At 48.5% G+C, this 16189-nt stretch overlaps 1 protein-coding gene across 2 annotated transcripts in view; it reads right to left on the reverse strand.

Annotated features, from left to right (window-relative positions):
* Positions 1-16189, reverse strand: part of SIL1 (SIL1 nucleotide exchange factor) — a 106876-nt gene that overhangs the window by 72485 nt on the left and 18202 nt on the right. For both annotated transcript variants that reach the window (XM_053956426.1, XM_053956425.1), the window contains exons 2-3: positions 12274-12388; positions 9896-10031 (exon numbers count right to left, since the gene is read on the reverse strand). In XM_053956426.1, coding sequence (XP_053812401.1) covers positions 9896-10031; positions 12274-12378 — 241 coding nt within the window. In that variant the 5' untranslated portion in view covers positions 12379-12388. The remainder of the gene's footprint in view (positions 1-9895; positions 10032-12273; positions 12389-16189) is intronic.

Genomic DNA, 16189 nt, shown 5'->3' on the forward strand with positions numbered 1-16189 from the left:
TATAAAGATGCCGTTGTTCCATCCCTGCCTGCATCACCTGCACTGCAGAAGGCACAAAAGAAATCATGTGAACTATGTTTAGTTCTCTTCAGATTAAGAAAAGGCAACAAAAACCCCCAAAGTCGCATATATCATTTTATCAAGTATAGTAAACAGTACAAACAGGCAGTGCAGGTGTGTTTGGCCTGAGAACACTTGCAGTGGATGGAGGAGAGTGTGTGCATCTCTTCATGCAGTGTTCACACCTCTGAGCACAGCCTGGGCTGCAGGAGCCTCCATGTCCCTCCTCTCTTGCCAGCTGACAGCTTACCAGCTATCCTCAGCAGCCTGGCCCTGCTCCTCCTCCAGGACAAGTCCTTTCCCCTTCAGAAAGCAACCCAAAGGTTTAGAGAGCATCTGAAGAGATCAGTGTGTGGAAGGATGATGAAACAGGAGTCAAGTGAAAGCCCCTTGACTTCTCTTCCAGCAAAGGCTCTGCCCTCATGGGGCGTCTTCCCTGCAGCCTCTGGCTCCTGGCTCCAGTCCTCTGGACCCACAAATCCCCAGCAGCTCAGACATTTCCTGCTGCCTCTTTTCAGAGAAGACCCTTCTGTGCTTGCCCCACTCAGACTGCAGCTGATGTTAGTGGGGGAGCAGTCAGCACCACCACCAGGGCTTGCAGCTCTCTGTGAAGCCACCATGAGATTTTCTGTCTTAAAAAAGGCACTGCCAGACAGTGCCTGAGAGCTGAGGCTGGAAACACCTCTGGGATCAACCCCTGCTCAAGCAGTGTCCCCTCCAGCCCTAGGCCTGTGTTGAGGAGGGTCTGGGATGTCCCAGGACTCCACCACCTCTCTTGTGGAGCTGGCTTGCCCCAGTCACCCTGCAGTAACCAGATTTTTCTATGTTTAAGCAGTGTTTTCTGTGTGTTTTGCCGTGGAGGTGTCTTGGAATGGCAGCACAGCCAGCGGGACAGCAGCCACTCCTCCAGCGTTCCCTCAGACAGTCTATAAATACCTTCACTCCACCTGTAAAACCATCACCATGTGCAACCTCCTCGCAGCTCCAGCTCATCCAGATACAGCCTGGGATAACAATTTTTTGTGTATTATCTGGTGAAGAACAGAGAGATAACTGTAATTAGGAGCACCCTGGTTAGCAGGTGAAATGATCGTGTAATTAATGAAGATCAGGTGGGCTTTGTTTCAGATAAGGAAAGCAGCAGATTCTATCAAAATGTAAATGCAGCTTAAAATCCAGCCTCGGTGATCACTTCGAGGTGCTTTCAGAAACACCACCAGCCCGAGATGCAGAGGTTTCACTTGGGCTGAATGACACATCCTAAAAATAAAACCTGGTCTGGGGCTAACATGTAAATTGTTGATTAGATCTATTTATTCACACCCTGCAGTGATGGGGGAGACTTGCAGCTCCCTGTTCCTCCTCTGGCTTTGCAGGATCACAGGCACATTCCTGTTATTGCTGCTTGCAAGGACTCTGCAACCCCGGGAGCTCTCCAGCAGCAGAATAGCAGCAATTCCAAGTGACAGGCTGCATACATTAATTCTGTATTCAGATAACATCCTGTTGCAAGTGAATGACCCAAGCAAAACTTCCTGCAGTCTTTAGGAGCAGGCAGAAAAATCAGGAGAGATGAGCCTGAGTCTTTTGAATCAGAAATGTTGTCCCTCATTAGAATTTCCAACACCACCACCCTTACTCCTTCCAAAATGTAAACACATAATAAAAAATTAAACGTGAATCTAGCGTGGAAGAGTTCTTCCAATAAATGGGAATTAGTTCTACAAAACATCAGGACAGACCCAAGGAGATTACATTTTCTTCCCCAGCTTTTGCTGGTAAAGCAGGGCTGGAAAAACAGAGCCATTTTTAACTGGGAAGTTTCCTCAGGATGTTAAAGGAAGCAGCTTCAGTAAAACAGAGCCATTTGTCTCGGTGTACGTTCAAGTAAGAACAAATGCAAAACCAGCTTCTAGACCTCAAGTAGCATCAAATAGCTTTTTAATTTATGTCCCAAATTCCCTGCAGATTCTGAAATGAACAGAGGGTAGGGTTCAGAGAAAATGCCTCGCTCAGTCAAGACAGCTGGATGGATATTCTGAGTTTTCCTCAGAGGAGCAAGGTGCTTTTGCACCAGAATGGAGCAGGCACAGCACATGGCTCTGGGAGGATCTGTGGAAAAAGCAGACCTGTTGCTTGTGTAACCCTATAAACAAATGTATGGAAAATTGAATAACTTAGGAAAGAAAAATGAGGGAAAAAAAAAAAAAAAAGCTGGAGCCCCATCTGAGCAAGAGGACAATTTGCAGGCAAGAACTGTGAAGGAGCAAGTGAAATATTCCTCACAGGAGCCATCTGACTGTGCTGACTGCCTGAAAAACCCTCTGACCTTGTCCACTCAGAATCAGTTCTGTGGAAGTTTCAGTAAGTCAGGCCTTAGCCCGTGGGGGAAAACTGCAGGGAGGAAGGGCCTGAGCAAGACCATGGAAAATACTCCTTAATTATGGAAACAAGATAATGCTGCAGAACTGTGGTTAAGGGATGTACATGATCCAGACTGAACAGCAAGGAAAAGCCAGGGATTAGTGCCTAGAGTCAAGTTCTTTTGTAATCACTGCCACACACATCCCAGGGCCCAGATCCAGCATCTCCTGGAGCATGTGGCCACATGTGTCCTGGGAAAAGGGCTCAGAAATGGTCATCCTGGCCACAGGCTCAGGCACTTGTGCTCCAGCAAACCTTCAGCCAGGGCAGGGTCTGGATACAGAGCCAGCAATGCCAAAGGGATGGATGTGGAAAGAGCTGGAAAGATGGTGCATCCCCTCGGGGCTGGGGCTGCCTCCATCACCACCAGCAACTGAGAGTAAATACAGGAGAGTGGGCTGAAAACACAATGTCTGCAGGAGATCTATAGGTCAGGGTTTAATTTGTAAATTAAAGAATAAAGTTGACAAATTTAGGAAAAAAAAAAAATAATCTCAGCAGGAATGCCTGACCCCCAGAGCTGCCAGCCTCTTCCAGAGCATGTGGTCAATCATATCCTGCAGCAAACACTGCAATGCCTGCAGTGCTTGTCCCACCCAAGATCACACATTTGGAGCCTGAGGGAGTTGCTGTGATTATGTTTGATCAAACCTTCAGAACTGTTTCAGTGACCCTGGGACCCAAGTCCCATGTTTTGAAACCATATGCCCATAGAAATTTCCCATTCCCCAAGGAAATCTTGGAGCTGTGGGCCTGGTGTGGAAGGAGGAGGGATGATAGCCAAACTGGAATTCAAGATAACCAAGGCTGGAGACACTGCCAAAACATTTTAGAGGAGGGAAAACATTTTTCTTCCAAAGCACTGTTACAAGCTTGAAATAAATGTGCAGACTGTTAGATAAAGACAGAGATAAAAATAGGCCTGTTATTAAATACCTCTTCTTTAATGAGGTTCATCCCTCTAAACAGCCACGCGAAGGTTATTTGAGCTATTGCAGGAAATCCAGCCTGCTTGCACATAAAAACCACAGCAAGGCATTCCTCATCACCCAGCACACATTTAAGCACCTCTCAGCAGCTCACAGCATCCCTGGCTTGGCAGGGACGAGATAAAAGCAAGGAATGAGAGATGTCTTCTCTGGGAAACAGTCCCTCTTCTTTCAAAGCACTTTTCCCCCACCAAACAATGTACATTTAACCTCGGGAATGATTCCCACTGCTGATGTCTACTGCTATTACACCACTAGCAGCCTGAGCATGATTAAAGTGACGTTTGAAATTATTCTGAAAGCTACAGCTTAACCCCCTCCTGTTGCACTAAAGCCACTGCTTGACTCTCAGCACCTCATCCCTGGTTTATGACCACTCCAGAGCACCTGGAATACCCTGCAGGGCTCAGAATTCCACAAACCACTAGCAGGAGTAATGGCTTGGCTCATGAAAACACAGCACTGCATCCTTGTTTTGGCAGTGCCCCACATCCCTAGCCTGTGGCTGCATGTTAGAGAAGCTCAGACTTTTATTCTGGCTGCTCAGAAGCACAGTTAGTTTTTTGCAGAAGAGCATCACTGCAAAAGTCTTTTGTAACCAGTTTGTTTAAGGAAACCAGTAACATCACAGCCAGTAAGGGACAGGACTGACTGGACACACCAAAAACCCACCCCAAGCTCACCTTGCTCCTAAACCCGAGCAAACAATGTAGGGCTTTTTCTCACCACACCAGTGCTGCCAGGACACTGCCACTTCTGGAAATGAGAGAAGTTTCACCTGCATTTGGGGGGCAAAAACTGGCTCCCAATTCATCACAGAAATGCTGAAACCAAGCGCAGGGTGGGACACTCGTGCCGTGTCTCCCTGCCCAGAGCTGGCAGCCTTCAAACAGTCCTCCTGCTGGAGCAGGGGGCTGGGAACCCCTGTCTGCTGTCTGCTCATTGTCCCAGCACCTCCTGAGCCCCAGTCCTGGAGCAGACAGGGAAACACCACTATCCCCCTTACCCAGACCAGGAGCAGGGCATAGGGCATGGAGGATGTGCTTGGTGTGCCACATCTGCCGGGCACTGTCCCACACGCAAGGCAGGAGCAGCACCTGAAGCTTCAGCCCTGGCACTTCTGCCAAGGGCTTGGAATTAGGCACAAGCCAGTGTTAGGGACACTGTGCATCCTGTGATGTGGAGATGAGAGACAAAGGAAAGCCCACGAGGGTAGGAAGCTGAGGGAGGAGCCCATGAAGGCAGCTGGCAATAAAAAGGACAGGCACGAGATACATTTAGGAGATGAAAATCCTCCTATGCAAGAGGTCAGATTGAAAACAAGCAGAGGGAGAGCTACCAGGGACCATAACTCAGCTTCCAAGCACTGAACATTTCCTCTCAAGTCAGCCTGGCCTTTCCTACCTGCTGGAATCATCCTCCAGCTCTCCTGTTGCTGGCCAGACAAGATTATAACAACCCCAGATTCAAGATTTCTCCCCTCCGCACATCACTAACAAGTCATTTTATAAAGAAACCCAGAGAAGAAGCATTTCATCTAGTATAGATGAGGTTTTTTTAAATTCCATTTGCCTTCCCTCTATATGCAAATCTGTGCTGATCTGATGAGGCTCCTATTTCCTGGATCAGACATGTCAAACTTTGCAAAAACGAGCATACCCTGGTGGTTTCACTCTGTATTTCACAGCCCTCTCTTGACCATGCTGCCATAAATATTTCAGAGACCTGCCCACCACTGTCTGAGTTAGGTCCGGGTCAGTGAGAAGCCAATGGTTTGGACAGTGATTAATCCAGCAAAGCAATTAGCAAGAGCTGCTGCAGCTCAGGACATCCCAGCGAGCAGCAGGAGCAAGGTCCCCCAGACAAGGTGTGAGGGGACCCTCAGCAGCACCCACGTCACCACCACGGGCTGTGGGACATGTCAGGATCTGTGATATTTAAATGATCCCGAGATTGTAGAAGTCTCTGTCTTTCAGCCCCGCTGCCAAAGAAGGGGTCATAATTCATCTGTGCTGGTTTTCAAGGTTGTTAATTCTTTCTTATCTACAATATTTTCTCTCTGACCTGCAGCGGGTCTGTCCTGCAGGGCAGCGTGCGGGACTCTGCCCCTCAGTGGGGTTTTACAAACATTCTATACTAGAAACTATGTGTGCTTTATTTACAATAACGTGCCAATATCCATCACCCATGTTGAACAGTGTGTCCCCAGCCCAAACCAACAGAAAAATGCCAACAGCACAGTGAAACATGGAGGGCATGAAGAAGAAGAAAAAGGACAAGGCACACCCAATTTTCCTCCATCTTGCCCCCTTTGAACCCCTTACCTAGAATCCTAAAATTCTACTTTTGCACCCATGCCACACTAATTACTACTTACATCAAACACTCAGAGCTTGTAATTCATCCTGTAAGATTGAAAACTCTTTTCCATGGACAGAGATCAAAGACAGTGTCTCTCGGGGCTCTGTACAGGGGGGTTTCTGACCCCTGCCAGGGTTTTAGACCTTCTAGGGCAGCCACAGGGATGCCCTGGATTCCTACAGAGACAGGCCTGGCACAGATCCCTCCTGCCTCCTTCCTCCCCCTGCTTCAAGAACCTCTTCTCAGCCTAAAGCAGGGCTGCCTCATTTGGCCACTGAAGTCACCTGGAAGTCAGACTGCCAATGAAACTGGACCGAGTTATTGCCCATCCTCAGCCCTGTTCTTTCCACAGCAAGTCCTTCAAAGCAGCCTCTGGAAACACCTCCCCGACGTGGCTGCCTGGAGAACTGTGTTTCCAGGTGTAAAACTTTGTTTGAGCAGCAAATGAGATGGGAGAAGACCTGTGACAAGCAGGAGCAGCAAAGATAGCCCGAGGATCCTTGAGAGCTGCAGCCATGGATATTTAAATGCCAAGCAATATATCACTGGCTCCCTGCTGAACATAAGATGGTTTCATCTTTGCAGAAGCAGCACCAACAGTATGTTCACATCAGCTTCACTCTGGCAGCCTGATCAGCAGCAGCAGCCATGGCTCCTTGGTTTTTAACTGTGAAATAATCGGGCACTTTAGAAAATTATTCTGGGCAGCACAAACCCTGAGGAGTCACTGCAGGTTCAGCTCTGCAAAGCAGAGCTTTAACCACAGTGAAGGTGCAGGCCAGCTAAGCTCTCTGCTCTGCCCTGAGACATCCATTCAAACCCCAGAGAGATCCACGCTGCACCATGCCAGTCACAGTGCCAGGCTCTGCTCCATCCCTCCAGTCTGCAGGGAGCTGCTCTGCAGCAAAGGCAGCCTCTCTGCCCCACTGCTGCCTGTCTGCAGAGCAATCTAAATATTTTGATATTTTGGGCAGAGGAGGTTCTCACTTGTCCATCTGGATTGGAAACTGGACTCATTAACTCCCAACTGTCAGCTGGAAAAGCTGCCAGAGGGTTTCTACCACATTAGGGAGCAGCAAAGTGCTGCTGCCATGGGGATGGGCAGAGCAGAGGCCCTGTGCAGCCCCAGCTCTCCACTCTTCACTGCTGGGGTGGTGATTAACACCCTTTTCCTTTCCCAATTAAACCCCTGTCTCTGATATCCTTTTTCTGAATCTTCACAGCAAAGTCTTCCCAGTGGAGCCACTGCTGGGTGGAAAATTTCCCACCCTAATGCTGGATGGAAAAATCTGCTGCTCAGTGATACAACTAGATGGTCAGAGCAATCCAACTTCCAATCATCATCAGGAATGCTAAACAAAATATTGGGAAATTTGGTGCCCAAATAACAAAGGAAAAAAGATATTCCAGCTCCCAAGGGTACTATCACCTGGAGAAAGTGTATTCTGAACAAAAAAAGAGAGCAGAGGAAGCACAACTTCAAACTCTGTGACCTGACCATGAGGAGTCTGAGCAGGGCTGTGAACCTTCATTCAGAGGACACAGCAATCCCACTCACTAAACCCCAAAAACCCTCCAGGTTCCTGTGGACTCCAGCCATGGACAGAAGGAAAAGCCCCACAGACGATGCCCAAAAGTCCAATAGCAGAGGTGCTGGAAGCCTCTCCGAGGCACACGCCTCCTTTCAGTGTGAGCCCTGCACCTGGTGCATTATTTAGTGCCAAGTGAGAAAGAAGCAATGCCTAACGAAGTGTTAAAGGGCTTTGGGAAGTTTCACCAACCTTTCCAGAGCCGTCAGCTCCGGCTGCCTGGCAGAAGAGACAGCTGATCTTGCTTCCAGATTACAGGCAGCACAGCTCTTAGGGCAACTGTCTCTCTGTGTTTGCATCCAGCTACCTCCAGCAGCTTGAAGTGTGCTCAAAGTGCAAGGAAGCACTTGATCAAAATCCAGCTCACACTGTAGACAGCGAGGAACAAGCGCCCAAAGCGTTACAGACACAATAACAATCGAATTTGGGGTGGATTTGACAGGTTACAGGTTGATGACACTGCTGCAGTCCCAGTGGAAATGTGGATTGATGCAATTAGTAACAGGGAACTGGAAACTCAGCAGAGGAAAACTGGGAATACATCTATAAAAGATGAGCTGCTGCACCATTGTAGAGAAGCACAAAACTCCTGCGTGAGCTCAGAACAGGAACAAGTTGAAACAGGAGTGAGATGGGCGAAGCGCAGCTCCAAGCTCCCTCCCAGTGTTCAGAACTGCAGATCAGTTCTAAATTCAATCATTTGCTTCCCCCCAGAGAGACTGGCCTACTTTGCTGCAGGGATACAACGGGAGAGGGAGTGGGAGTGTCTTGGAGAGATGGGCAGCAGAAGGCAAACTCTGAGCCCAGCCCAGCCAGGCTTTGCTCAGCTGCCAGTGAGTGCAACCACATGGAAAACATGGCAAGATGCAGAAGCAGTGGATGAGACACGCTGCCAAGGAGCGTGGCTCTGCTGCAGGACCAGAAGGTGCATCCCTGTGCAGCCACAGCAGCAGCTTCCCTCGTGCCAGGTCAGCTCCCTGCCCAGCCAGAGCTGTGCTCACACTGGGAAAGTGTGGGCCAGAGGCTACAGGGATGGGCTCATGCTGGCAGCAGGGTCCCCAGCCTTGGCTAACACGTGCTGAAGGTGTGAGTGCCAGTCCTCACAGGGATTTCACTCGAGGAACCCCCAGGAGACAGAAACCCAGGCTGGCAGCAGGAGATCAAGGCAGGCTCCTCTTTGTGCCGTGTCCCCAGTGCTGGGACCTGTAGCAGTCGGAGCGTGAGGCAGGATACCATTAAAGTCTTTACAAGAGTAACCAAAATTACTCTCCTCTGTGAATACTGACAAGCTCCCCACTTCCACAAACCCTTCACTGCGTGTGCCCAACATGGAATAACTACAAAAATGAAGCAGAATAAGGCACCCGAGCAGTGGAGAAGGTGCTTGTGAACAAACCCTGCAATGAGGTTTCTAATGATTGCAAGTATGTACATGTTCTGCTCCAACAAAGCTGGTGGGGATCTGCCAGGCTGAATAATGAGCAGGGACACCACATGCCTTCCATACATAATGGTACAGAAATGGAATATAAGTATATACTACAGCTCTGTGGAACACAGGGGCTTTTGTAGCCATTTATGTTATATAAAGATTTACATTTGGAAAAGTCATTCTGCTATATCTGGCAGAAATTTCAAGACAAATGGAACCCATACTTATTCATTCAATGATAATACTGAGCATAGGATAAAGCTCTTAAATTCAGAGCACTTTATAAAAATTAATTACTACTTAGTTCACCCTTGTGAGGTGGGAAGGTATTACACCTGCATATACATGAGGACACCAAAGCACAAGTGGATTAAACAGCTCGTTCAGGACCCCAGGGACAGGCTAATTGTTGGAATATGTATGCACACGTGCATCTGTGTGTGTTTGAATGGGTTTGACCCCTCCAGAGCCTTCCCAGCAGACGGAGGCCAAGCTGCTCCGCTGGGCTCCTCTCTCCACAGAGTCCCAGCATGTCTAATGAAAGACACCAACCCAAAGAAAGGGAAGAGGTTTTTTGTGGTTTGCACAGATGGAAATAAAAGCTAGCTTTCAAACAGCCAAGGAACAGAAAACCCATTGTTAAAAGCTGTGCAGTGCTCCAGTGACAGCTCCTAATCAGTTTGCCACTGAGCAGCTCCACACCGGAGCACAACAGACCTGGGAATCCACGTGCCAGCAAATGTTATAAAACCTGGCCCCTGACAAATGAAGAGAGAAAAGGCTGAGGAGCCAGTGAGAGAGACAGCTCCCACCCACAAGGGGGCTGGCAGCCCACTCCTCCTGCTCCAGTGCCCTCCTTGGACGCTTTGCCCACGGCCTCCAGTCCCTGCACTGCGTCACCACATCCTTCTCTTTATGTGTACACCAGCAAAAGCACACATTGTTATGGGAACAACCAGCTCTTGGAGTGTCTGCAAGGCTCCTGTCAGTGCTGGCAGGTGGCTTCCAGAGGCATGCTATAATTAGCCAGCAGCAGTTACCTGGAGGCAGGGTTTGCCACTGATCTGTGGGGTAAAACACTTCCAGGTCTTCAGGATCAGCGTCATCCTCTGTCCCCGGCTCCTTCCCACTGTCATCTTTTATGTCGCTCTCTTCTATTTTTGTAAGGGCAAACTCCTTTTGGAGAGAAGAGATTCAGCTCATTAGCAATTGCATCTGGGTAATTTAGTGCTGGCTGAGAATACAAAATTTTTTCCCTCGCCAGCAGATTTTTTTTTTTTTGACATCCGAGATTTTTTCCACATGGTTAAATTTAGATTTAAAGTATATTAAAGGTTAAACATGCATAACTAGCATGACATTTGTGCTGAACAAAGCAATGCAGCTTATTTCCTATTCCAGAGCAGGTTGCAGGTTTCAAACCAGCTCTCACAGAGCCTCACCTGTATTTCAGTCAGAGGCAGGAGCCCTGGCTATTATTAGGGTTGTGTAACATTGTAAGACCCCATTTTCCCTTGCCTAAAAATATGTCAAACTTTTAACTTTTTCAGCTGAAATTTTCCACAGGAGTGGAATGCCTCAAGGCTTGTTGGTTGGTTTGGGGGTTGGGTTTTTTTTTTTTTTTGGGTTTTGTGTTTGGTTTTTTTGGGTTTTTTTGGTTTTTTTTTTTTTTTTTTTTTTTTTTTTTTTTTTTTTTTTTTTTCCCTTAAATGCATTTATTTCAGGCTTGGAGAAGATTTCAGCTAAAATAGTTCAGCTGTTTCCAAAATAGGACACGGGAAAAAACACACCGAGTTGCCCACATGATACAAATGTGAGGATCCTCTTCTCCACCCGCTCCCAGTGTTCTCCAAGCCTTTTAAAACAATGAGGCAGGGATTTAATCACCACCTCCATGGCAAGTGCAGCACGAGGCTGGCAGAGGTGTGGGAGAGCAGCCAGCACGAGCGGCTCAACGTTACACCAAGGGGAGGGCAGGGGAGAACAGCAGGGGAAAAAAATCCTTGCTGTGAGGGAAACCTTGGTGTTCAATGGAAAGCTTCCCTAAGGAGCTGGTGGGAGTCACAAAAAACTCTGGAGAGTGCACAGAAATGACCTGTACTCTCACACCAGGCATTGACTCCTGGGTCTGAGCTGTTCTGGTTCCAACAGGAACACATTAACTGGTTCAGGCTTATCATCCCCACAGCTCAGTGTCTGCTGAAGGGAATATTTTCAGCTTCTGAGATCACCAATTCAGTCACTACTGAACAATTTGAGATAACCACCCTACAGGGAATGATTAGTCCTAATTGTTTGCAATTAGGATGGAGTTACAGCTCACTTCATGAAGTGTTTGGGTCTTAATCCTTAGGAAGTTTTCACAGGGAAAAATATAAGTAAATTCAGAGGTTAACTGGAAATTCTGGGACACATTCTGCCTTCAGTTCTTCCACTCTTTGGGAAAAAAATGCATGCACATTTTCTGTCAGAATTTGGATGCTCTGCATATAAATATCCATTTCCAGCCTAGAAGAGTCTTTCTGAGCAACAGAAATGTCAACCTGAGCAAAACACACAGAGTAGCATTGACAGTGTGGATGTGGCCCTTGGGGACGAGGGTTGGTGGTGGCCTTGGCAGTGCTGGGTTAAAGGTTGTACTCAATAATCACAAAGGTCTCTCCCAACCTAGACCATTCCACGATTCCCTGATTGTGGTAACACACAAAGATGGCTGACAAACCTATAGAATGTTTTTATTTCAGCTGTGGAAAGGGACTGCGATTTCAGAAATGCACGAGAAACCAGATCTTAACTCCTGGTTTTGCTGAGTGCATCACGGGCTTGGAATTGTTCAAATTATAACAAATGGTTAAAGCTCAGGAACAATCGCAGCCATAAGAGCCCAGGTTCTGCAGATGAAAATCAATGTTAACATTTTCTGAGCCAAGACTCAACAGGACTAAAATGCAGTGAGTGGAGCAGTTATTACTTATTATTTCCACAGCTCTGTGATTATCCAAGAGGGAGTTAGTGATACAGGCTATTGTAAATTTACCACCAAGCCTCCCAGTGCTGGATCTGTTCAAACACATAATGGAGACAGCTGATGTTTACCAGCTCTGCTCAGGAAGAGTGCTGGGGTTTAAATGCTCAGTAAGGATAAAAGGATGTGACTTGGTTCATTTAAGTGTTGCTGTCACTGCCTGGCCACAGTTGCTTTGCAACACCCCATTTTCATTAGCATTTCCAGCAAAAATGGGCAGCACCATACAAGCGATTCTTCATTTACATAGAAATCAGTAGAACCCTTTCTGTTTTGTTTTCATAATTCAAGCTGAAGAAAGAGATTTCCTAAAGAATAATGGGCATTTCCTTAAAGGCAAAAAACATCCATGTTTTATCAGTGTGAAGTCAAGCTGGAGCAGCCAAAACTTACAGGCACTCTGTGGCTCAGGCTGGAGCAGGAGAAGAGCACAGACCCCAGCAGCAGCAGCAGGCTGACTCTGGCAGTGGTGGAGAGGAGCCCGGCCCAAGGAGACATTGCCACCAGCCTGAAATGAAAAGCAAAACAAACCCAACTGTTTTTTTTTTTTTTTTTCCATTTTCGCAGGTTTCAGGACTCTTTACACAACACTTTGCAACGCAGTGTGGGATCAGGGGTGTGACACAGCAGGAAGCACAACACCTCGAGGTGTGAGCACACAGGGCTCGAGGGGGGCTCACTGCTAATGGGGTTTGTGACAGGTAATGCCAAGCAGCTTATACTGACCCCACAGGGGATAATATCTCTCCTGGAAAATATGTGGAGACCTGCAAGACTTGTTTAAAATCACTGTGTCAGTGCAATGGATGACAGCTATAGGGAAAAATAAAAAGCAGTGCAATCCCGTGAAGGCTTTTTATGCCTGTGCCTCATTTTAAGCACAGAAGTAGCTGTGTTAATTCAAATTAAACAAAACCACCAGCTGTCCAAGGATCGGGGGTTCATCTAATCCATATGTAGGTTTTTCTTGGGGAAAAACAACATTTTGCAGAGGTCAGCAAGGTTTACTCGGTGGTTCCTACAGCACAAGGCTTTCCCTGCTGTTTAGAGCAGAGGCTCAGCCAGCCATGGGGCCAGGAACTGGCTCTGACCAGGCTCACAGGGGACCAGGGAGCAGAGCCATGGCACAGAGCCACCCTGATGGACCACAGAGCCACCCTGATGGACCACAGAGCTCCTGCTGAACAAAAGAAGGGGGAAATGAAGGGTTTTGCTGTCACAGGTGCCAGTGCCCGGGCACGGAGCTGGTGTGCCCACCCTGCATGTGAGCACGCACACGTGTGCCCCCAGTGCCTCACGCAAGGCTCGGGATCCACCTACAGCCCTCAGCTCGCTGCTGGGCTAGGGAGTGCAGCAGCCTGCCAGCACACAGGCTGCACAAGTATTTCCTTTGATTGGCTCTAAATTTACATGCTGCTAAATTAAACTAAATGAGGTCTTTTGAAAGAAGATAGGACTGATTAGTTCCGTTCAAACACTCCTTCATTACTCATCCCTCCATCAAGTCTGCTCCTACTCCTATCCAGGTTTTAAAGAAGTTCCTCCCCTACACGCAGTCCAAAATATCTTGCTTTGCTGTCCATCAGGATGGCACATCAGATAGGAGAGTCTTCCCTCCTTGAAGCAACCACTTTGTGTCCAACAAAGCAGAAAACCTGCCCACAGCAGCACCCAACACCAGCTCCTGCCCCCAAAGAGCCTCTGCCCCCAGAAGCCTTCAGGGACATGGAGGGAAGCCTCCTCTCCTTCCACTCTTTCACTGGTACCTTGTCCCTCCACTCCACTTTGCTACTTCTTCCTCTCCCTGCTCGGTTTTTGCCAGAAAAAGAAAAAGCAACCCCCCACATCCCACTGGTCAGTGGTGGACAGGAGAGGGACAGGGCAGGGAGCAGAGGTAACAGTGCACCTGATGTACTTCTGCATCTTCCAGAAACTCCTGAGCAGGGTCTTCCTGAACAGCAGCCTCTACCTCTGAGCCACCTCTACCACATCAATGGGATTTTTCTCATTAATTGGTTTTGGAACAGATCTGGATTTCTGATACCCACAGCATCCCTGAGCAATGAGTTCCCCTGCTTAACTCACAGTGCAGGAAAGCATCACCTCCCATTTCCCCCTTCAGTGCCTCCTCTTTTCTAAACGGTCAAAGAACCACCTCAAGGACCCACAAACCCTTATTAAACCACAGCTGGAGTAGAAGAAAAGCCCCCTATTTTCATAAGCCAACAGGTGGCCAGAGCCTCCATTTCTCTCCTGGGACAGGGCCAAGAAAAACCAGGCTACAACCAACACCCAGGCTCCTGAGCTGGCACACCCAGAGCACAATGCACAGCCTCAAACGCCCTCTGCTCCCAGCAGATCTTGATCTTTGTGCCCTTCTGGACAGTCCCACAGTCATGACCTCAGTCCAGTGTGACCACAATACACAATTCCTTCTCATCTCAGAATGAACTGCTGCTTTTTACACAGGTAACAGGTTTTTGGGTTTGGCTGAGTTCTTTCCAGTTATAAAACAAGTAGCAAAACTGGAATAATGAAAAATAGATGTATCCCTCAAACTTTATCTGCAAGCCTGGAAATAAAAAGAAGGAAAAAAAAAGGAAAAAGAAATTCAACAAAGCAGTGGCTGAAAGCAAATGCACACTCCCAATAAAAATAGAGCTCACGTGTACCGAGGAAGCTGCTAGCAAATGACAGCACAGCCTCTTTCAAGCCTCCAGCCTCCTGCCTGCCTGGCAGATGACATCTGCACAACAATTAGCACTTTGCTTCGGTCCCAGGTAGGCAGGAGGAGCCAACATGTGCAACAGGGGGCTCTGGAGCTCCTGGAGAGCAGCCTGCACAGGCTGACATCTCCTTACAGACAGACACACACAGAGGGCAGGAGAGGATTTCCACATTGAGTGTTCTGTGGACACAACGGATGTCCAGAAACAACCCTTGCAGCCTGTGAAGCAGAAAGGGTGGTCATGGTGACCCCATCTGCACAGGGAATGTTTGCTTGGATTTGAGGGCATCTTTGGGGATCCAGCACATACAGCAGCCAGGCTGGACTAGGGAGGCCACAAATTCCCCTTGTGCAGAGTGGAGGGGCTGATTTTTTTCTTAATAATCCTTTTTTGTCAAACAAAATCAGATACTAGGGAAAGAGCAAAGGGTCAGACTCTGAGAAGTCTCCACTGCTGGCAGTAACCCTCCTGTCAGAGGAGGAGATGTTGCTGGCTGCGAGGTTCTGCTCCACAGCTCCAGAAATCCCTGTCTGTGGGAAACAGCAGCCCAGAGCTGTGCTCCCCATTAGCAGGGACGTTCCACTGAGGGCAGAGCTGTGCACAGGGAGCTACGCAGCTCCCACAGTCACAGTGACAGCTCCAAGGAAGCCAGCAAGAGGAGCACATTTCATTAATGCCTCCTGCTGTGCTTTCACATCCTGGCACAGAGCCCACACTGCCCGTCCTGTGCCACTCCAACAAATCCGCCGGGAGCCTCATCTGAGCTCTGACCTGCTGCTCCAGGAGAGAACACAGACATCCCAGAGCTCCACAGCCCCAACATCAGCCTCTGGCTTTGCAGCCAGCTGGAAGCCAAATTCCAGAATCGTTGAGGTTGGAAGAGATTTCCAAGACCATCAAGGTCAAGCTGTGCCCCATGCCCACCGTGTCCCCAGCCCAGAGCACTCAGTGCCACCTCCAGTCCTATCCAGGACACCTCCAGGGATGGGCACTCCAAACTTCCCTGGGCAGCCCCTGCCAAGGCCTGACCACCCCTTCCATGGAGAAATTCCCGCTGATGTCCACCCTGAGCCTGCCCTGGCAGAGCTTGTAGCCATTTCCTCTTGTCTTGTTCCTTGTTCCCTGAGAGCAGAGCCCGACTCCAACGTGGTTCCACCCTCCTGGAGAAGATCCCCCCTAAGCCTCCTTTTTTCCAGGCTGAGTCCCTTTCCCAGCTGCTCCTCACAGCACTGTCCAGTCCTTCCCAGCTCCGTTCCCTTCCCAGACACGCTCCAGCCCCTCCATGTTTTTCTTGCCATGAGAGTTCAGAACTGGATACAAGATTGGAGGTCCCTCAGCAGTGCCAGCACAAGGGACAGGCACTGTCCTGGTCCTGCTGCCACCCCAGTGTTGATACAAAAATACCAATTATCTCTAAGAATAAGCAATAGCAATAAGCTAATCCTTGTTTTCACCTAGGGATGATCTGAGGGAGCAGGATTGGTATTACAGTCTTGTAAAACTGCCTGCAGATGAACAAATTCAGGCCAGGTTTCTGTCCAGGCAGCCTCGCTGAGATGGCAACGGGAGCACCAGCAGCA

The sequence above is a fragment of the Vidua chalybeata genome, chromosome 15 (assembly GCF_026979565.1).
Source record: "Vidua chalybeata isolate OUT-0048 chromosome 15, bVidCha1 merged haplotype, whole genome shotgun sequence".
Lineage (NCBI taxonomy): Eukaryota > Metazoa > Chordata > Aves > Passeriformes > Viduidae > Vidua > Vidua chalybeata.